The sequence below is a fragment of the Haliotis rubra genome, unplaced genomic scaffold, assembly GCF_003918875.1.
Source record: "Haliotis rubra isolate DU_JTF1 unplaced genomic scaffold, ASM391887v1 Scf12, whole genome shotgun sequence".
NCBI classification, from domain to species: Eukaryota; Metazoa; Mollusca; class Gastropoda; order Lepetellida; family Haliotidae; genus Haliotis; species Haliotis rubra.
This window is the reverse complement of record NW_025765114.1, coordinates 1,952,254-1,976,142: the sequence shown is the minus strand read 5'-3', so window position 1 is coordinate 1,976,142 and position 23,889 is coordinate 1,952,254. Positions and strand designations below refer to the sequence as shown.

The following is a 23,889-nucleotide window of genomic DNA, read 5'->3' as shown; positions in this document are numbered from 1 at the left end:
GGTGGAGTACACGTGGTACAGTACATATGGTGGAGTACACGTGGTACAGTACATATGGTGGAGTACACGTGGTACAGTACATATGGTGGAGTACACGTGATACAGTACATATGGTGACTTGTGGTACAGTACATATGGTGGAGTACTTGTGATACAGTACATATGGTGGAGTACACGTGGTACAGTACATATGGTGGAGTACACGTGGTACAGTACATATGGTGGAGTACACGTGGTACAGTACATATGGTGGAGTCGTGGTACAGTACATATGGTGGAGTACACGTGATACAGTACATATGGTGGAGTACACGTGGTACAGTACATATGGTACACGAGGTACAGTACACGTGGTACAGTACATATGGTGGAGTACACGTGGTACACTACAGTACATATGGTGGAGTACACGTGGTACAGTACATATGGTGGAGTACACGTGATACAGTAGTACACGTGGTACAGTACATATGGTGGAGTACACGTGGTACACTACAGTACATATGGTGGAGTACACGTGGTACAGTACATATGGTGGAGTACACGTGGTACAGTACATATGGTGGAGTACACGTGGTACAGTACATATGGTGGAGTACACGTGGTACAGTACATATGGTGGAGTACACGTGGTACAGTACAGTACATATGGTGGAGTACACGTGGTACAGTACATATGGTGGAGTATGGATACAGTACATATGGTGGTACACGTGGTACTACAGTACATATGTGATACGTGGTACAGTACATATGGTGGAGTACGTGGTACTACAGTACGTGGTACACGTGGTACAGTACATATGGTGGAGTACACGTGGTACACTACAGTACATATGGTGGAGTACACGTGGTACAGTACATATGGTGGAGTGGAGTACATATGGTGAGAGTACAGTACATACATATGGTGGAGTACACGTGGTACAGTACATATGGTGGAGTACACGTGGTACAGTACATATGGTGGAGTACACGTGGTACAGTACATATGGTGGAGTACACGTGGTACACGTGGTACAGTACATATGGTGGAGTACACGTGGTACAGTACATATGGTGGAGTACACGTGGTACACTACAGTACATATGGTGGAGTACACGTGGTACACTACAGTACATATGGTGGAGTACACGTGGTACAGTACATATGGTGGACAGTACATATGGTGGACGTGGTACACGTGTACAGTACATATGGTGGAGTACACGTGGTACAGTACATATGGTGGAGTACACGTGGTGGAGTACACGTGGTACAGTACATATGGTGGAGTACACGTGGTACACTACAGTACATATGGTGGAGTACACGTGGTACACTACAGTACATTTGTGGAGTACACGTGGTACAGTACATATGGTGGAGTACACGTGGTACATATGGTGGAGTACACGTGGTACAGTACCCTACATATGGTGGAGTACACGTAGTACAGTACATATGGTGGAGTACACGTGGTACAGTACAGTACATATGGTGGAGTACACGTGGTACAGTGCATATGGCAAGTTCATGTAATAGAGTACATGCGGTAGAGTACATGTGATACAAACTGTAAACTGCACGTGACTTTACACGTGGAACACTGCACAGACTAGAGTACATATGTAACACTGCCATGTCAGGTGTATCATTGTCTGGTCAGTCCAAAATAAAACCATATTCCGACAAGTCCAGCTCTCTAGGTTTTATGCTTTCTGAGACGATATTAGACAAGTTGATATTTCGAAGTTGTATAAAAAAACCAAATGCTTCGAATTTGTTTTGTTAACATCGGTTTAGGCATTCAAGAACATAGTGTTTCAGAGTTTTACCACCACATGACAAGGGACTTTCACATATCCGAGACATAAGATACCTCCTGACTCCATTGTATGAAACCGGTGTCCGACCAAAGGTGACAAGGGACTTTCATACATCCGAGACATAAGATACCTCCTGACTCCACTGTATGAAACCGGTGTCCGACCAAAGGTGACAAGGGACTTTCATACATCCGAGACATAAGATACCTCCTGACTCCACTGTCCGGTGTCCGACCAAAGGTGACAAGGGACTTTCATACATCCGAGACATAAGATACCTCCTGACTCCACTGTCCGGTGTCCGACCAAAGGTGACAAGGGACTTGCATACATCCAGGACATAAGATACCTCCTGACTCCATTGTCCGGTGTCCGACCAAAGGCGACAAGGGACTTGCATACATCCAGGACATAAGATACCTCCTGACTCCATTGCCCGGTGTCCGACCAAAGGTGACAAGGGACTTTCATACATCCAAGACATAAGATACCTCCTGACTCCATTGTCCGGTGTCCGACCTTCATACATCCAAGACATAAGATACCTCCTGACTCCATTGTCCGGTGTCCGACTTTCATACATCCTAGATATAAGATACCTCCTGACTCCATTGTATGAAACCGGTGTCCGGTGTCTCTCAGAATTTGTTCGTCCAGCTTGACACTGTGTGAATATCTGTACATCTGTATATGGCAGACTACGGAGTCTAGGGCTGTGTGGAGTGCGCAGTGTACGTCAAAATGTTGTATAGCACAACGCTATAAACCATATATATCGAGTACTCGATCCTCCTGCAAGTACTTCTTATGAACGTGGCCCTCATTTGAACTGACCCACTGTGTAACCCGAGTACTCGACTTCAAGACTTTAAGGACGCATCGGACATATTGCTGTGTACATACAAAGCGTTACTTCAGCCCTCCGAACATGAAAATACCATTTAACGTAGATTGGAGGTGGTTTGTATGAAGTGTAGTCTGAACGTCGCCATGGTCAACAGCACCAAGTTGTGTCAGATACCTGAGCGAATTGCTGGAGAATGGTTAGTCGCTCTCACAATCATCGGTGCGATTGTCAGCGTTGTCAGTGTTGTCGGAAACGGCATCATCATAGCCGCCTTCGTCGCCATACGTCCTCTGCGTAAACCAAGTAATCTACTTCTCACCAACCTTGCCCTAAGTGACTTACTGAACGGTCTTGTCGGTTTCCCTATATACTTAGTCACTGATTTCTACAATAGTCTCTTCTGCGACTTGATGTTCCGCCATGTTAGATTGTTCATCCTCTACTTCTGCATAAATATGCAACTGAACAATATTTCTATCATTGCCATTGAAAGATTTGTAGGTATACAGTTTCCGTTTATTTATGAACCACATGTTACCATAAAGAAAACATTTCTGCGACGGCCGTTACTTGGGTGTTTGGGATTTCGCGGGTTCGTGGCTTCATCTTATAAGGACAACATTCAGCTGGTTCTCATCGTGGAGTTGCAAGTTCTCATCTGTCTTGTTGTCATCACGTTCCTCGTGTACCTGCGTGTGTATATTGTCAGTAGAAGACATCTGAAGCGGGACCAGCAGTTCGGGATCGCCAAGCAGGAGAGCAAGTCCATGGTCGTTGTGACTGACTGACTGACTGAGTTTGGTTTTACGCCGCTTTTAGCAATATTCCAGCAACATCACGGCGGGCTTCACACATTGTACCCTTGTGGGGATCCGAACTCGGGTCTTCGGCGTGACGAGCCAACGCTTTAACCACTAGGCTACCCCACCGCCCCCCCATGGTCGTTGTGTATATCGCAGTGCTTAACGTCATATCATGGGTACCGGTTGTCGCCGTCCGGTTTGTTGATGCGGTCGTTGTGGAAACACACTACTGGAAACAGGCCACATTTCTGTCACCGTTTGCTGGCACATGTTTGAACTTGTTCATCTACACGTACAAAATGAAGGAATATAGTGATGCGTTAAAACGATTCATGAAGAGGAGCAACAGTGTGGTGCCGCCTCCCTTCTACACAAATACAAGTAAGTTACAGCATCCTCAAGTAGATATAGTATGACCAGAAATTATTGAGAATTTTAGAAATATGTTTAATTGGATTTCTAGTATAAACAACCTTGACCAGCTATCAAGTGCTTGGTTTCATTAAAGAGAGTCAACTCCGTTAATCCTTTTTCACTAGTTTGTGAAGAGTTATCCCCCTTTGTTTACTTGCTAGCAGACGACATTTTCAGTGATCCTCAGTATGGATGATTTAGAGAAGAGGAAGTTGATTTTAGAGTATTATAACAAGGACATCAGATCAGCTAAAGTGATTTCAAGTAGAACAGGCATCCTTTTGTCCACTGTTTATCGTGTTTTGAAAAATATTGCAAATGGATATGGAATTGAGCACCAGGGAGGCGCAGGTAGGCCCAGAAAATTGACTGTCGGTGACAGGAGGCGGCTTGGTATTCTTGTTTCTAAAAAGAAACGAAGGAGTTTAGAAAACTTAAGGCTGGATATGATTGATAGAGGAACTGTGGCTGTCTGTAAGGAGACAATTAGAACTGAGCTGCATGCAATGGGTTGGCAGAAAAGTCGGGGAATTCCATCACCGATCATGAAACCTGGACAAAAGGAGCGAAGGTTGAGCTGGTGCTTACAGCATAGAAATTTTAACTGGGACAATGTGATTTTCTGAGTTGAAAGTTCTGTGTGGCTGTTTCCTAATGCACTGAAATTCTGGACCAAACAAACTGATAAACCTTTGTATCAGCGCCCAAAGTACAGTCCGAAATTTAACGTGTGGGGTGGCATATCTGTGTTAGGGGCAACGCCCCTCTGTGTATTTGAAGGGGCGTTGAACAGTGAGCGGTACACAGATATTCTCGAGGGACATTTACTTCCATCTGCTCACGTGTTCTATGGAAATGTTTGGATTTTCCAGCAGGACAACTACCCAAAACATCATTCAAAGCATTCACAGGCCTGGTTTCGGACCCAAAATATGACATTATTAGATTGGCCAAGCTATAGCCCTGACCTAAATCCAATAAAAACTGTTTGGGGACAGAGAGAGAGAGAGAGAGAGGGAGAGAGAGGGAGAGGGAGAGAGCGATGTGTCAACCAACTTGGCGAGCACGAACCACCCGATGGGTAGGTACAGTTATTTTGTCACCTAAGTGTAATGTTGATTATGTTTTTAAGTAAATGGAACAACAATAGCTCGAATGAATTGGTGTAGCTTGCCCTCAATGCAAAATGACTCTACCTGTCTTGTAAATTTCGAACGTGCAACACAACTCTCTCGAGACAACTCGGGTTTTGGTGTTACTAAAGGAGGCAAGGTCTATCTTTTGCACACCACCAATTTATGGTGTCCAAATTTTTTTATGTATATTTCTAATCGTTCATAAGGGTCAGGCTACGGTCTTTGAAGATTAAATGTGTGAATCTTGTTTTATGTCCCCCACGGTGATATTATTGGAATACAGAGAGGTAAATGAAACGCTGCTCAAAGTAAAGCATGGTTCAAGGGGCAAATTATAACGGGTGGTCAATAAATTTCACTTCACGTCACGTCCGATACACCATTCAAATCTCCCAGATTTAGTTTGGCTGCACCATATACAACGTGGTAGGCGTTTATCACTATGCATTGGACTGTAGGATGGCTGGCTTGGTCACATGCCAGCCATCATGTAGGAAGTTTTCACGTAATATCGGTGATCGCTGTTTGGCATGCCAAATTTGATGCCACCATACCCATGTTCGGCTCTGTGACATGCATGTATCAACCTTCATTCAGCTTTCTGTACACTCCCTACAAGTTGAAGACATTTGGTACCAGATCTTTTAAACACTACTGCTGTGCTATGGCACGCTCTTCACCTTTTATCAAACGAGCTCCTTCCTTTTGACGGCCTTTTTAAATATGGCATATAGACTCATCACTGACAATTGATTATCTTTTTAGTTGAATGCGATTTGAGCACGTCCGCGCGGCGTGGAGTTTAGCGCAATATAAGTGACCTTATGTGAATGTAGAAAGACGAATCAGCTGGTTTCGGGCTGTGGCAGCCCAGTCGTCTGCACAGAGTTGCGCCCCTTCGGTGCGCCAGAAACCTTTGCAATAGAGTTAGGATCAAGAATCACCTCAATTTGTGTTGATCATCACTTCACCTCCACTCATTGGTTTCCCCGACGTATTACGATGAAGGCTGAATTTCTTTTTTTCCCACACCTGGGACACGTCAAAATATAAAACAAACAGTTTACAGAATTTACCCAATTCATATTTTACAGGTGTGGCCTTGGGGCCCGATTTAGAATTGTATTCATGTGTAAAATATCGCATGTCTAATAGTTAGATGCAGCCTTTTAATTTCTTTTGAATATTCGTTTCCTCAGTATTCCATCGTAATCATTCCTTTTACTGCTTGCTCCTATTTTGCAGACGACGATGATCCACGTCTAATTTTCACTTATGATCAGGGACTGACATGACCTTCGTGACAGCAGCAACGACCTCGTCAGCTGGGCGTCATTGCTTGGGATAGGATAGTGGTGCTCATATCAGTGGGTGTATCCGGCTGTGCCCTGGCAACATGCAGGTCAAACTTACAAGTTGTCGCTGCCTAATGAATAAATACTGAAATTAGTTTGTTTCTTTTCATTAATTATATGAGACGGCCGTTGTATCGGGAGTAAAGTGATAGAACCCCTGTGCTCCCGCCTGTGAATGGCGACTGGAGTGTCCAGTGGGCGTCCTGCTAGTCTGCTTCACCATCACTCCCACCAAATGATTTGATATCCTGTTCCTTGTCTCAAATGTAGGTGGGAACCATGTATTCGAGTTAAACCTACCAACTAGTGACAAAAGAGAAAAGAACAATACGTTTTGAGGTCAGATTCAACGGTTAAATCTACTCGGAATTGGGAACTGCAAATCACGCGTAGAAACCATTGCCCTGTGGCCAAGACTATGGCTGGCCTGTTAATATTACCTGCTGACAAGATCCATGAACGCCCGATATTTTCCTATATTATTTGATGTTCAATCTTTTGTAAGTGGTGCACTTCAGTACTACTGAAAAGGCTTAACAGCAGCTCTGGTTGATTCACATCCCACCACCATTTCATGTATAGATATGCATGCCATTTTCGAAAAACGTCAAGCGCCGGTTCGGCTATCACTAATTTCAGTTTGATAGCGGCGGCCGGTTTCTTGCTGGTGAGACAGGTGGTTTCATGGTTGATAGCCGACACCACCTGAGGTAGCGCGCTACCCATTCCGTCGATCGTTTTTCTGGGTTGACCATCTCTTTCGCATACTGGTGACCGAATAAGCGCTCGGCCAAAGTCCGATTGAATCTCTCGACTATGGCTTGGCTGCGATGAGCCCCGGCCGCGCCACGCCTGACTTGGACGTCGTGCTGGGCTAACAGTTGTGACACAGCACCCATGAACTCCCGCCAGGGGTCGACTTGCAGCTCTGTGGGCCATGTTAGCGGACTGCGTTTGTATATGCGCTCGAATCCGCGGGCTACTTGGGCCGCATCTTTCGCGGTTAAGGGCTCGGCTTCCTTGTAGTGGCTAGCAACGTCAACGACGATTAGGGCATACTTGTACCTCCTGTCGTGGGGTAGGAACAGGAGGTCGGCCTGGTGGACGCTATTGAGTACGGCAATGCCAAACTTTCTTCGAGGCACGTAGCGTGGTGCCGGTAAATAGATCTGCCACAGGGCTTGTTTTTCAAGCCACGCTTTGGCCTCGTCTGGGGGTACTCTCGCCATTTTGGCAAGCTTGTGTATGGCACTAGCTCCTTTCCAGTACCCACGTGGGCTGTAGTAAATAGCCTCAAACTTTCTTTGGTTCTGTGACATCGTATATAGACACCTATGTTCTTGGGTCAATTTTCCCATGTCTCTTGATGTCGATGGCTCACCACGCTACTGTCCATCGGTGATAGGGAAGTCTTGTTTCTCGTCAGTCCGTATATCTTGTGTCCATCGCTTCTCAGCGTGTTCATCTGATGCCTGAAGGTGCGGGTCTTGAACAGGGCTTCCTTGAATCTGGCATGTTTGATGCGTTGTTTCACCACGTACTTCTTGACACCCTTCGCCTTTCGGATCTCGCCGTTGTCGGCCTTCAGGATAGAGTACATCTTAGGCCTCAAGCCTGTGTACTCGGCGATCGGCGTGCCGGCACATTCGTCCTTCATCTTACCGAGGACCTTTTTGTTAACGGTGCTGTTCATGGCATGGTCCTTGGGGTAGTCACTGGTGTCGTATAAATGGATGTGTTTTGTCATGTCCTCCTACACGTCTTCAGTTCGAATCTCCATCAGCAGGGAGTCCGTGTCCGTGTACAGCACTTCGCATCTGTCGCCGTACTGTTTCTTGAGCTCGTTGTAGTAGAAGTCGTACATCAGGTGCTTGGAGAGGTCGAGGATGCTCATCCCAACGTAGACGGGCCGGTTGAACTTGATGTGGCTCTTCCTTATGTGTAGGGCCAGCAGATCGTTGGTGAATATCTTGCTCCGGTTGAATGCCGGGCTGGCTATCAGTCTCCTGAGCTTGTCTTCCTCTTTAGACCGGACCAGCTTCACGGTCACGCATTTTCGCAAATTCTCCATCGTCTTACTGAACACCGAGTTGTTCATGAGCTTGTAGAGGTTCTTCTTGAAGTCACTGGTGGCCAGCTTTCGCAGGTCCGTGTTCATTCTGATGTAGGGCTCCATCCACGGGCTCTGGTCGAAACCCTATGGGTTTTAGTCAGCCTCACACCCAGCGACAGTTACAGCTGCAGGTTACGATAGTGAACGATGTACTTGGTCTTGTTGATCAAGTTGGGTACGAGTTTTTCGACGTTGGCTAGCTTATTACCCCCCACCCTCCGTTGGTAGTCAGACATCCAGTCCGGGTTCACCATCAAACGTTCTGGGGCCAGGGGGTAGCTGTTGTGTGACTTATGTAATGCTGTTGGGTACTCCAAGTCAACTTCGAGTATGTAACCTACCACCGAATCCGGCGGTATGCTCATGACGTCTATCTCAGGCACCCACTCGAACCCCCCGGTGGGTAGATACTGGCTCATAGCCCAACCATACAGGTTGTTGGCGTCGAGATAGAGGAGATGGTTAATGGGTTTGCTAGCATCGTAGCCCTTCACGTACTTATTGTTGGCTCTTGCGTACCGTTTGGCTGCCATGGAAATCCCACCTCGCAATCCTTTCTTGATGAACAGGTGCATGTTGTAATCGGTGAGGAGTTCCAGCTTAACTCCGGTCTTTTTCATCAAGGCATCCCAAGAGAGACCGGGGCTGGTGTAGTACCATGTGGGGTCGAGTTGATACTGCTTGAAACACGTCTTTCTGAACGTCTCGAACACGTCGGCCAGCAGGAGCACGTCCGTTCTCAAGTACAGGTCGTGGTAATCGCCCAGATTCTTGCAGCCCAGTTTATTCCATATGTTAATCGCGTGCGAGTAATCGTCTTGGGTGATTGTCGAGTCGGTCAGGTTGCTGTAAAACCTGTCGATGGGGGGTAGTCGGGTCTCGGCGAACTTGGCCCAGCCATCCATGTACTCGTAGGGATAAACACCCTTCCTCATCAGCAGGGGCCGAGTCTCGGCGTCGGTGTATCAATCAGTGATGGGGAAGGTATCGTTGGCTTTGACCAAACTATCGAGAGACGACAGTAGGAACTGAACTGAGTCTATGAACCTCAGGCCGTTCAGGCTGAAGGAGATGTATCTCCATGTTGTTGGGGATGCACGTCAGGTTGCCGTCGACCCTCGCGATGGCCTGCATGATGAAGTGAGAGTCGTACCCTCTCAAGTTGTGGAAGACCACGGGGATGTTGATCGTTTTGGGGTTGATTCTGAGCTTGAGGTTGCACGCGTTGTGAGCGGCGCCTCTGTACTCACTGGTGACATGGCAGTGATCTGTCACCGAATCGCCGTTCAGTGGGCCATCGCACACGTGGCAGTGAGTGCTGCAGCCGTGAGCTCACCGATCGGCTTGGGTCATACGCATGGGGACGACATTGTACAATTTCTTCCTGATGGCTTTCTCTTCCCATTGCAAGCACTTTAGAAACTTTTCAGCCGCGTCGGGACACCTGTACACCACGGGAGCGTTCGTTTCCCCATCACATCGGATGACGACGTATCCGAACCCAGAGGCCTCGTGCTCCTGCGTTTTGTATGTGTTGGGAGCCAGGCCGATGTCAACGGGTTAAAAGAGGGCTTCGAAGTCGGCGTAGATGATGTAAGGTACGGACATCTGGTTCTTGTGGTTGTCGAAGTTTAGGATATTGCCGCCTTCCTTGGGCATGTCGATTCGTATGGCTGTCTGCCCCACACCTAGGCAATGCTCCCCGGTGTGATTCCAGCAGGTCGGGTCGGGTGAAGCCGTGCAGGCACCGTTCGCAGAAGTGGCTCTTTTCTCTGTGTGCCGATTGGTCGTACAACAGCCTGCTGAAGTGTTTTATCCACGCGTAGTGGTACTTGTCACCTCGCTGGATCATGAATATATTAATCATGGCGGCGACCCTCCATTGAGCTGATCCTGTGCACGATCGTTTGGTTGCCTTCGTGTCCAAAGACGTTGACGGCTATATCATTCTGTTTCTCGATTTTGGTGACCTGGGATATGGGGGTGGGTTCGTCTATACCAGCCCAGTTGAGCCCATCATCTTGGGGATAGCTAGAAGGCCTGTTCGAATTATCGTCGGCTGGAAACAAGGCTGACCTGATCGCTAACCTCATGCAATCGTCCCCTCTGTTTTTGATGTTGACCATGGCCTGTTTTTTCTTGTAGTAGGGGGGCAAGTCTAGGTATGATCCGCCTCTGAACGGTACGTAGTTAGCTATGTCTAGATAGAGTTTATCGATTTTATCTACGGCCCACCCGGAACCCCTGTGCGTGAAGCGTTCCAGGGTCTCTCGTATTTGCTGAAGACTGGCTACGATGGACTCGTCTATAGTCTCGGCACGAGTCATGACTTCTTGTTTACCCCGGAAGTAAGTGTGAACGTACTCAACGGCACCATTCTGCTGTTTATCGAGCAACATCTTTGCCGTTATTTGAAACTTTAGACTTCCCAAATCGTTCAGTTCCTCATTAACTTTGTCAGCGATCAGCGGCTTGATGTCGCCGATGTCTATGTTCTTATCCACATGCATGCGCCAGCCTCTCAGATAGTTACCTACAGCATGTTCAGTACGCACGAACTCTAGATCAACGACTCTGTGCTGATGTAACAGTTCGGCAAGCTCAGGCTTCCTCATACAGGAATAACCTACTAACCCCAGCTCTCGGGCTTCCCGTTTGAGTTGTTTCACAGTGTGGGGACGTACGGGGTCGTGCAACAGTGCAGCTAGCCTGGCTTTCCTCATGCGGGAATAACCAGTCAACCCCAGCTCTCTGGCTTGGCGTTTGAGTTGTTTCACCGTGGGAGGGGGTTGTATGTCGAGAATCTAAACAATTGGGGTCTCCTCATTCGGGAGTAACCCACTACACCTCGTTCTCTCGCAATCTGCTTGAGCTCTCGGACAGTAGGCATTGTTATACCCAGGTGTATACAATCTCTAATTGGGCCGCCAACAAGGGAGGTAACTCCTCCAACCTTAATCAAAAAAGGAGGCGCACAGTTTTTCACCACGAATCTAGTCCCCCGCCCAGCGCTATATTTAGAATAACCGTATCGATTCTGGGCTCAGGCTAGCTTTGCCGTTTTATTATTTCCAGAACGTTGGGGATACACGTATATATATTAGCTGATTCAGTCAATACTTGTTCTCTGAAGACATCCAGCTTTGTAGTAACAATCATTTGAAAGTTGATGTGCCCCAATTCGTTTATTTCCTCTTCGAGTTTGCTAATGACCAGAGGTCTGATGTCATCAATACTACATTTACCCGGAAACATCAACCAGCTTCTCAGGTCAAAAGCCGGGGGTGGAATTCGAATGAATTGAATAGCAGGCATTATTATAACTAGGTGTACACAGTCTCTAATTGAGTCACTGGCTAGGGAAGGGAGGTAACTCCTCCAGCTCTAAGTAAAAATAATGAGAGCTACACCTCCATACTAAGGAGGCGCCTACATTCGTTTATGTAGTCCTTTTTCTTCTCGTAGATAAGCTGGTGCCTGACTACGTTTGCCCCGTGGGCTTTACATAAACAGTAGTGACATTTCACTCCAATACCGCACACGGAACACGTGTAGTTCGTGAAACACCTCCTATGAAAACAGCAATACCCTTCCATCCTACATTTCCTACCGCAGGTCTCGGTCTTCCCCATAAGTATGTACTGGCATTGGTACGGGGCAGGTCTCATCTTTGGTATACTCATATGGGGACCTAGTTTAATTGCTTTACGATCAACGCAGTCACTGCTAGACCCAGCACGACGAAGGTCAGTTCTCGGTCCTTTTGCCCCGGGGATGGTCTGTAGTACTGAGCAAGTGTTGGTTCCTCGATTGGTTCGAGCTGTTTGCCAGTTAGTAGGTAGTATTCTCTCGCTGCGTCGTCGACGTCATGGAACGTTTTAACGGCATCGTTCGTTAATGTAATTGACGCTCTGCATACGTTTCTTTGCGTACTCAGCTTGCGCAGTTTGCAGTTTCTCCACGGCTATGTTGTGGCGTTTTCGTTCAGCTTCTACCTGGGCCGCGTTCGACTCCTGTAATTTCGAGAACAGGTAATTACTCCCGGAAAATGCCAGGGCGTTGACTAAAGCCCGTCGACCATCATAGCGATCGTAGCCATCCTATATATGTCTATATTTACTTCAAAATATTCTCTGGTATGATCCCTTGCTTCACGAGGATATCCTTGGTGGCCATCGCCATACCCAAATTCATGATGAGCATGCCCATATCCTGCAGGTCGAAGTCGAGCTTGATAGTCGGTTGTTTGAGGACCATCTTGGTCAACTGAGTGCACCCTATGGCTAGGCCGGCGACCACGGTGGCGTGGTATGCTTCGTTAACGAACGTTTTCGCCTCAGACATGATGTATATGATATAGAAATATATATTTAAAACATAATATGGGGGTTGACCTCTAATTGTGGTTGTGGGGGTGGTGCTTGTGACCTATTATAAAGCATGAAAACCACGGCAACCGCAGCAGTTGCGCCTACAATCCATATATAGTTACTCTTATGTTGCTTGGCTAGACCACCTTTTCTACCAGCGGCGACCCTTTTAGGGTTCTTCTGCTTGGTGACTTGTACTGGGGTCGGGGTTTCCAACGGGGTTGTCTGAGCAGCATCCATCTTGTATACTATTATGATTATTATTCCCCTCTTTAAATTGACAATGCTTCGCCGTGATGATCGCCGCTGTCACCGGGGCTAAGAACATACTGTATTTATGGTACGGCAGGCAGCTGATGGTGCTCAAAGCGTGTTGGATAAAGGGGTCCTTCTCGAGGTCCTCCCACAGGTAAAGCCGGCGTTCTGGGGAATGGGGAGGACATACGACGCTATGCCGGTGTAGACCTGTGCCATTGTCGAGCCTATAGTCTTCGTCATCTCGGCCCCGAGCCCGGACTCATATCTCGCGTACAGCTTATCGACCTCATCGGCAGGTAGTTTCTAGATTTTATCTGGGGCATAGTCCCCAAAGTATTGTTTGGCCTTGCCACCGACCGCCAGCGCCATTAGTTTCTCTCGCTTGTCGTCATCAGGCATCACTCGATTATCCCCCTCCACCAACAGTTGGTCGAGCAGGTTGTCGCACTCCATCCTATAATATAACAAGTGATTCTTAACTCTAATGATATAATAACTGATACAGGCGAAACACAGCGAGATCAAGGTTAAATTGCACACGATGAGCACTTCACAAACCATATAGAATAGTAACTTTTAATTGCTAAGACATTGCTTAGCATTTGCTTAGCATTGCTTAGCATTGCTAAGTTAAAACACCCTTTAGTCCACGGGTTGGTCGGTCTTGGGCACAAGCTTAACATGCTTCATCTCGGCTAGCTGCCTCTTCACCCATTCCCGTTCTAGTTTGCTCATCACATCGTTCTCTCTCAAGCACTCCTCGAACGAATCCCTGTCCTTGCAGTGGAATAAGGCCACCATCGCGTCTGCTCCCTGAGGTCTTTCAACACCGAGTTGAACTTCTGCATTAGCACCCAGATGCTGTGCTTTGCGTGCCGACCGGAGAAGGCCTCTCTTTTTTGTTATCTCCTTGTTAGCGCTGCAGTCGTCCAGGATGAACAGCATCGACTCCCCTTTAAATTTCCTGTGATAAGCTTTCAACCAATCCTGCAGACGTGTTCCCAGGTCGACTCTGTGTACGTCCGGGTCCGTCATCACCCAATGTCTTTCCGTGTACGTTCTATTCATGTGCAAAGTAGGGCACATGATAACGATATTGTCGAACACATCCTGGTAGTACCCCTCCAGCATATCCAACACGAAAATGGTCTTCCCACAGCCCGTCTGCCCGAACACTATGGCGCAGTGCGGGTCGCGGGGTAGATCAATAGATGGCTTGCACGAATCTCCCATTCTCTATATTAAGTTGCGCGTCCATAATCACGTACAGATATAATTTCAACTTGCCCGCGGGTTGGGCCTTCTTGGTAATCTGGATGGTTATCCCCTCGCTGCCGTTGTCGATGCGGCGACCGCTGCCATGTAATTGATCATCGTCCGTGGATCGCATGTCCAACCATAGCGCGTACTTGGTGGTCAGGTATTCACCTATCTGCACGGAGGATAGGTCCAGGTCCATGATGACGTGTTGGTGTCGGGTTGGTAGCTTCGTTATCTCGTCCCACTGCTGGTGTGCCCTCATACCGGTGCTGAACAGCTGATTGGGCACGCCCTCGATGGTCACTTCCACCTTTTCAATCTCGGGGATGAAAAACTTCTCGCTGTCCCTTCGGAATGGCTCGTAATCCTCCACGGGGACGATCAGGATACCTTTCATAGATCGCGCCAGCAGGTTTAGGTTGATGTTCCACAGCATGTCGCTCTTATCCTGTATGATCGCTCTATGCCGCAGTATGCGGTCGTACAGGATGGCCACCTTCCCCGAGTACTGGTTTCGAACCTGCCTTGCCAGCTCCAGGCTAGTGACCATGTCGAACTCCAGAGAGATGTTGTCGATGGCGTAACTCGCCTCATCACCGTTTGGCGTACGCACGACTTTGCTGTTGTTGTTAAACGTGAGCTCGTATTCAAGCCTATCACCCAGCGGGGCCTGGTAAAACGACACGTGCCCCGTGAGCAACTCGAGGTCGAGCGGCACACAGAACCTGCTCCCGTACGCTTGGGCGATGGCCTTTTCACCTGCTGAGATCTTGTCTAGCTGGTCTTGCGTGAAGCCGTACCCCACGCGCAACCGAGTCGATTTGCTGATACCTTGGTACACATCATTGACACGTTCTCCCTCGCTTTTCCAGAGGTCCCCGTAGCAGTAAAATATGTCGCTGTCATCGATGCTCAACACCTCATTGCCGCTGATCTTGATGGTGGTTTTCTTGATGATGGCTCGACCTACGTTCCGCACGAGCTCGCGTTTGTCGTTTGCGGAGGTCAACGTGAGGTTGAACATCAGTCGAACCGTACCTGGTACGATGAGGTCATTCTCACCCAGGTTGGGGAATCTAACCAGCAGCGTTTGGTTCTGGTCTATCTTGCTGGGATTGTTGGTGATGGCTCTCTTGATCTTCGGAAAGTTTAATATAAATAATGGCTGAAGGTGGCCATGAGGACATCCCGATGGTTGATATGGGTGCTGGTGCGCTCGATGATGGGGATTGTGATGACACCTCATTCATGGGCGACACCGTTAGCAACGAACTTTTAAAATCGACCTTCAACGACTACTACGATGCGTTGAAGTCAGAAAGAAACTACGTCAATCCGTGGGGACGAGACTTTTCCAAGTTTACCATCGACAAGAAGGGCACGCTGCGATTGAAAGCTCATCCGGGGATCGATCTCATGAACAAACACACGAGAAAACCGCTTGCCTTGTCTGCGCAGGCAATCGCCCTGGTGGGAGGCAACTGATCCGTGATGAACTAGGCTTCAGAGATTACAGTGACGCACGGCCTAAGCTTTCCCCGAAGGTCGTCCAAGATCTGCAAGCAGCCAGGGCCAAACTCAGCGGTGAAGGTGATATACCCCAACGTGCTAAAGAAACATCAGACAGTCTCGAAAAAATATTGGCCACGTACAATGACAAACCCTTGCCGGGTTTCGAATTTCCTGTTCGAAAACTGCGAGGGCTAGACAGGGCATTGCGAACCATTTATGGAGAACTCGTGAACAATATGGGGAAACTGAACGAAATTGTTGAGCACATCGCTCGCGAGAAAATAAAACTCAGTCAGGCTGACGAGTCTCTGAAACCCATCATCGAAAAACGGTACGACTATACCCGTTTCACCCGTTGGAGGTGGGACGTGACTCACGTTGATGCCTGCATTGACACCCAACTTCTGGTCGGCCGTGGCTATGACTATTTCGTTGTTGTAACCCACCACTTTTTTTACTCTCAGTTGCATATCGCTTGGAGCCATGTACAATCTCAAGTTGAACACGTAGTTGACTTTCGACAACGTCTTGGTAGCGCCGGATAGCACACAGTAGATCAACTGGAGCATTGATAGCATCCTCGACGTTAACAACGAACTGTTTCTGAGCGTCGTAAGCAGTCCCCTTACCGAGGATGTTGGAAAGCGTTTGCGTCTGCGCACCCAACAGCGCCCACACGTACGCTCAATCGAGTCGTTCAATCTGGTTACACCTGCACGAGTGAACCCTCCCGACGTGTCCAGCATGAACTTTTTCCAGTCATCCGTGGCTGGCTGCTCGAACCTCCAGACTGGTTATCCTTGCTGTTGTCGAAAGCCATGTAACGGTCATCCCACTCGTTCGTCGTGATGTGATGATACGACTTTTACCCCCATTCTTTCATCTTTTCGCTGGCTTCCACGAGGGGCATATTGTAAACGATGGGGATACCCAACCCATGGTTCGGGCCAGGCAAACGCCAATTCGTCTTCGGGTCTAGTTCGAATTCATTGCAAACGCGTTCGTAGGCCCGTCTATCGTACGGGTTGTTTACTGCGTCCCATGCTTTGTCCTGTGGGAGCGGAGCGCTGATCTCTTTGACGATACGCCTGACCTGGTAGTACACGTGGAACGTGAACACAGACTGACTCAGCGGTCCCCGCCGAGTGTCGGTCAATGTCAAGCCACACCCACTCGTCGCACACCAGATGGCAAAGTCGAGTTGATTCTGCCAGAACTGCATAGGGGTGTTGAACCAGGCGTGGACTGCCTTGACGTTAGTCACCGAAAGCTTATACCGGTTGAACACATCTATGAACTGGGCTCTGAAGTGCAACCTGACCACGTCGACCACGATCTTCATGTGCGGGAAATCTATGTCCAGTTTAGGGTAAAACACTCCCGGTTTGTACATTTTTAAAGTATTATATAATGGACATATATAATCTAACATGTACGTAACACTTCCAGGATAACAAGCGGTGAGTCCGTTCAGCTGATGCATGCGATCGACAACACGTCAGGCCAACTCGAAGTCGCACTCTGCGATATCACCTACCTGCCGCGATGGACCAACATCAACGCCAGCAACAATAAGCTGTTTCGTCAGTGGAGCCCGCAACCAGATAATCGACGGCTACTACAGTGTGTGCTCGCTAAGTGATGAGGTCTTCAAACCCTTGGGAGCCGAACTCAAGATGAACGACTCAAACGGCACAGTGGTGTTAACCAACAACAGAATAAACCCCTTGAGGCTCGGCCGACCATTGGTGAGGACACTCGGGATGTCGCCGGACGAGATAAAACCCACAACTACAGTCACAGGCACGAAGTTACCCGACCTAGTACCATACCGAGAGCTGTGCATTCATCTTAGTAAGCTGAGCACAACGGACAACATTCAAGGGGGCCACCCTTCCACGATACTGAGAGCCATACCGGTGAAAACTGAGAAGTACAACGACGGTAGAACCGAGTCGTTTTCACCACGGCAGTATAAGAGGTTAACTCTGGGCACCATCCCTGAGTTGGTAATATCGGTTTCAGATATAAAGCATAATCCTGTGAATATAGGATACCTCAGCATAATGCTGCACATAAAATGACTAGCGCACAAGGTCCCGGAATGAGGTTGAAAAAATGCATCAATGTGGGGATCTCCGACCTCAGGGACACATGCGGGTTCGACGACCCCGGAGTAGAGGGTCGACTGTAGGCTTTACAACTTAAAAACAGCATTTACAAATGCGTTGAAGTCCCTTCCGGTAGAACCCTAGGTGATATAGTCAATACATCAGGAGCTGCCCTCAACACTCGGCTCGACCTAGTCCGCATCGGTGATGATAGATGGTCGGTACACCCATCGTTTGGCGGCAAACTGTTTGACTTAGAAGACGTCGAGAGCACAACCGTCGCCCGAAACAAGCCATATACACTCGTCTTCACCGACGACGACAAGTCGGTGTTGTTACCCTCAACATTAGTCTCGGCTCCCCCTACGTGTTCACGGAGAACAAAGACAACTACCTAAACAAAGTCGTGAACAATGGAACCCTGCTCGTGGCTTACATCCCGGAGCAGAGACGTAGTGTAATCATCAGCCAACTCTCGAGTATGGCGGCCCACATGCTATCGAGTAAACCGGGAGTGCAATAAGTGGAAATTGCAGTTGGTGTCTGAATTCCGCGGTGTGGTCAAAATCCTGGAAGGTCTACCAGCAAATTCCACGCTGGCCATCCAAGTCTACCTAGGGGAACCATCGCAGGACAAAGTCGAAGTCGTGAAGGGAATCAAACTCACGTGTGTGAAACGGCACCAGTATCACGTTTGCACTGTTTACGTACGGGTGGGTGTCGACTCCCACACCAGTCTGCAGGGGGTCACCGTGACCGTGTAGGACACGATATCCCTCACCAAGATCTTCCTACCCGACAACATACACCTCATGGGGGTGAGGTGCACCCCTGAACTACTATCAGAAAAACAATTGGAAACTATCTTGTAATAGTATTATAGCAATGTCCAATCGTCATCGACCCAACGTCACGCTTAACGACCTAGGAGACACAGAGGGGTTCGATTGGCCCCCCGTGGGCATCCCCGTGTACGTCCTGCACTTTGAAGGCAACGTGTATAGACCGATGTATCTGACAGACTTTAAGGAACCCGAATGGTTGATCAACGTGACCCTCACCGCACCTTGCGTCTCTATAAACAAAAATGGGGCTGTCTCCGAAATTAGGAACAACGGCACCTGGCTCACGTCTTACATTCCGGATTCCGATAATGTAAGAGTTACCCAAAAACCAATTTCCCAATACCAAATCTTCTCAGGCAATACGTTATATTCATCTGGTGCCTCAAGTTTAAGGGCCGACTTACCTGATATCCTACCAAATCCTATGACTGTGCAACCAAACTCAACGCTCATCATAGAAGTCCTTATCGGAGACACTGCTTTGAGTTCCCACTGGCAAATTTTACCTGGGTTGGAAATAAGTTATAAAACTACATATAACAAGCCTTATTCTTCAGACAACCGTTATCATATCATCAGGCACGAGGAATCGGCCCTCTTAGTAGACCCCCCGATGGTTGATGTGAGACAAAATCCACCTATTGACCTTTCCCATATTTTCCTGCATGAGAACCTAGCCATTATTAGTCTCAAATACATTGAGGACTATTTAACTAGCGACCAATTAAAATATATCTTGTAATATATATTATACACACAGGATGGGTCTGTACCCAGTCGTAGAAGAAGTAGCGAAGACACCGGAAACCATAGACGGGTTTCAGTTGAAACAGTTATGTGATGTTAAAGGCCAACTAGAAAAAGACCGCGACACACGGGCAGCATTGTACAAGAAGTACCATAGGGCTTTCAATGCCGTGGATGGGGTTGATACCGCCCTTATGACAACCAGCATGGGACTAGGGGCGGTAGGTGTCGGGTTCTTGGCCACCATCGTAGCCGCACCAATAGTGCTAGGCATCGAAATAACAGCTTGGGTGTCAGGGTTGGGGGGGGTTGGTGTTTAAGTTTGCATCCCACAGACTGCATCGTAAAGCGTTGAAGCACAACGAGATCAGGGTTCTGGCCGAAGCAAAGCTGAACACGGTAAGCGACCACATCTCCACCGCACTCACTGACAGTAAAGTCTCCGAGGAGGAGTTTTGTTTGGTCCTCTCTGAACTCACAAAATATCACGAAATGAAACGAGAGATTCGAAACAAGTCTCGTAAAAGCACTGTCATCAGCGAAGACAAGAAAAAAAGTACATAGAACAGGGGATACAACAAGCCCAGCAAGCTTTCATTACGAAAACCAAAGAAATCATAGGAGATTCACGTTAAACTGTTTTGCTGAGATCAACATCATGTAGGGCAGCCACGGGCCGCCGTCAAAGAGGAATCACGGCACAGTGTTACCCCCAAGCAAATTATTTAACACTTACTGTTTAGTGATCCCAATAGTATCCTGTTACTAACTGTTTCCTGTCAACACGACATAGAGCTATCGTGATCAGGAAAGTGTTGGTTCGCGGTCATAGTGACCAGGAAGTAAACTGGGGGTTCAAACAGTGGTATATACAATAGCGGAGAGAGATAAGGGCCTGACGAAAGTTTTATTTCATAAATGAAGTTTTACAGAGGCTTTTGTTGGACTTGATCTCGTACCCCCAGGTGTATATACTACTCATTGATTTCCATTCGCAAAACATCGGTGATTTCCATACATCATACGTGACTCAATTATTCGAGATAGTGAGTGAGTTTAGTTTAAAGCCGCACTCAGCAATATTCTAGCTATATGGCGGTAGTCTGTAAATAATCGAGCCTGGACCAGTCATTTCAGTGATCTACAGCATAAGTATAGAGATCTACGCAATCGGGAGCCGATGACATGTGTCAACCAAGTCAGCGAGCCTGGCCACCCGATCCCGTAAGTCGCCTCTTACGACAAGCGTGGGTTACTGATCAATATTCTAACCCGGATCTTCACCGGTCGTCGATGAGAGACAGGATCAGTGTTAGACTGTCCATCACTAGTTGCAGTGTCATCAAGTAGTTCTGTCCATCATCATACTCATCATCTATGATCATGCATTCTAACCCGGACCTTCACGGGTCGTCGATGAGAGAGAGGATCAGTGTTAGACTGTCCATCACTAGTTGCGGTATCATCAAGATCTGTCCATCATCATCTATGATCATGCATTCTAACCCGGACCTTCACGTCGATGAGAGAGAGGATCAGTGTTAGATTGTCCATCACTAGTTGCAGTGTCATCAAGTAGATCTGTCCATCATCATACTCATCATCTATGATCATGCATTCTAACCCGGACCTTCACGGGTCGTCGATGAGAGAGAGGATCAGTGTCAGACTGTCCATCACTAGTTGCGGTATCATCAAGTAGATCTGTCCATCATCATACTCATCATCTATGATCATGCATTCTAACCCGGTCCTTCACGGGTCTTATTCGAGATAAGGAATTACTAACACGAAGTACCAATGAATTCCCACAATTCGGCATTTCAAGCGGGTAACATAGAAAATGTTACTCGCTTGTAAGCGGGGGTACATTGAAAATTATAGAAGAACGCTCAGCAATTCAGAAAACGACATTTATGGGTGCGCTAAGATAAAAAAATGCAAAATTGAACATTTTGCTTTAACCAGTTTTTGTTCCGGATTTCCAGCCAGTGGCTTGTCGATACTAACACTGACCTTATCTGGTATTCGTGTTCTAGCACTATAAATCCGGCTTAACCCCCGAATGATTACTTATTGATTTCGACGCACATTTGAAAACGATAAGGAAAGTGAAAAATACGCTCAAGGCAAGGATTTAGTTCCCGACGTTCAAATTACGCAGCTGTAAATTTCTTGATTCTTGTTCAATGAACCGTGCGTCGAGTTTATGTGGAATATTAATTTCCCCTCTGACAGAATATATTCATCTGCAGACATGGTACGAGTTCGGAAAGAGCAAATTTCTAAGCCTTTTCTTGTATCTCAATGTAGGAATTGTGCGATTGTTATGTAACAGCTTCGCGGAAAGTGAACGGACAATATGCTTTGTTTCTGAACGAATGAATATTTTAGAATATAATACAAATGTCTTACCCGTACTTACGAAAACCGACCATAAACCAAAGAGACTCATGTTTAACACAATATGACTCAGGTCAGGTGGTTGAAATTTGTGAATGAGGGCAAAAATATTTTTAAATGAGTTATCAAAAACAATATTAAAACTATACCTGAGTATAACACAAATTATAAATTGTCCCTGTCGAAAATGTCAATTTGTCTTAGATGGCACCTTCACTTTGTGTGGGCGTATATTGACTGCACTGTTCTAGCCTCAAATAACTGCAAAATTGCAAAATCCACATTTCCTCACTCACTGTTGCTGGAATACTAGCCTCGTCAGATGTGATGAATTTGAAATCACGGCTTCAAAAAATGTAATTGGAAGCTGGATCAAAACAACGGAAAATATCTGTTTTGACCACGTAAATATCGCCTTGAACACAATTATCTCGACCGTGTCCCCTACCTGGACATAATGGGCATTTGTTTGGTGTCGATATTTACCTGATCAGTTATCAAAATGAATATTTCAACATTGTATATGTATATGCCTATTATCATCATTATGTAGTTTTCATCTTGTTTCAAAATGATACAATAAAAGATTAAATGAAAATTCAAACGAGCTATCATAATCGTATGAGGTTAAACCATCGGCTTACATGGCACCTGTATATTTATATTTCACAATTCCTGGAGAAAGTTTCCCGTCCTGTGATTTATGATATAATATTTACAAAGGTAAATCGATTATTATACAATACTAGAGGAATAATTCGTAAACCATGTATGACTTCATTGGTGAGGTGAGGTGTAACGTCGTGCTTGAGAATATTTCGCTCATATGACGACGTGCATGCGTGTGTATGTGTATGTGCGGCTGCTTGTACTTAGGCTGATTTTATAGTGCTAGCCCACTGAGATACCATGCCGTAGTGAAGCATGAATACCCTACTCAGACACATTATACTGACTCCGAGCCGACCAGTCCTTGTTGTACCCATTAATGCCGAGCGCCAGGCAGGGACCAACAAGTACCATATTTTAACGTCTTTTGGTATAACGCGGTCGGGGATGGAACCCGCGACCCTCCGCTCTCCGGGCGGACGCTCTAACCACTACACCACGGAGGCGGTCACTTGATTGGTCGATTAAACGACCAATACTTAGTATATTAAGTCTGAGATAGTTCTTTATGGAATATATTCAATGAAATTATTTCGTTGATAGGAAACATTCATATTTAATTACAATACATAAAATCTCTATTTATTAACCTGTACATGTGCCGGTTATACTTGTGTCATATTTTGAGCGAGATATAGTATACAACACATTTGTCAGTTTCTCTTGTAAATAATGTTAATACATGTTATCAAGGTTTATACATGTTGTAGCCAGGATATAGGCATGGCATGACGTTGAGCATTATCAAGGTTTATACATGTTGTAGCCAGGATATAGGCATGGCATGACGTTGAACATTATCAAGGTTTATACATGTTGTAGCCAGGATATAGGCATGGCATGACGTTGAACATTATCAAGGTTTATACATGTTGTAGCCAGGATATAGGCATGGCATGACGTTGAACATTATCAAGGTTTATACATGTTGTAGCCAGGATATAGGCATGGCATGACGTTGAACATTATCAAAGTTTATACATGTTGTAGCCAGGATATAGGCATGGCATGACGTTGAGCATTATCAAGGTTTATACATGTTGTACAGGATATAGGCATGGCATGATGTTGAGCATTATCATGGTTTATACATGTTGTAGCCAGGATATAGGCATGCCATGACGTTGAACATTATCAAAGTTTATACATGTTGTAGCCAGGATATAGGCATGGCATGACGTTGAACATTATCAATACCCAGCGTGAATTCCTCAGCGAAGAGACAAGTCAAGATAAA

At 46.8% G+C, this 23,889-nt stretch overlaps 1 protein-coding gene across 1 annotated transcript; it reads left to right on the top strand.

Moving 5' to 3' along the window:
- The first annotated feature begins 2,799 nt into the window (after positions 1–2,799).
- Positions 2,800–3,444, top strand: LOC124261994 (rhodopsin, GQ-coupled-like). Its single transcript, XM_046696381.1, has one exon. The coding sequence runs from the start codon at positions 2,800–2,802 to the stop codon at positions 3,442–3,444; it is 645 nt and encodes a 214-aa protein (XP_046552337.1).
- Positions 3,445–23,889: the final 20,445 nt, after the last annotated feature.

Coding starts and splice junctions, on each gene's coding strand:
- LOC124261994 (XM_046696381.1), top strand. CDS start 2,800: ATGGTCAACAGCACCAAGTTGTGTCAGATACCTGAGCGAATTGCTGGA.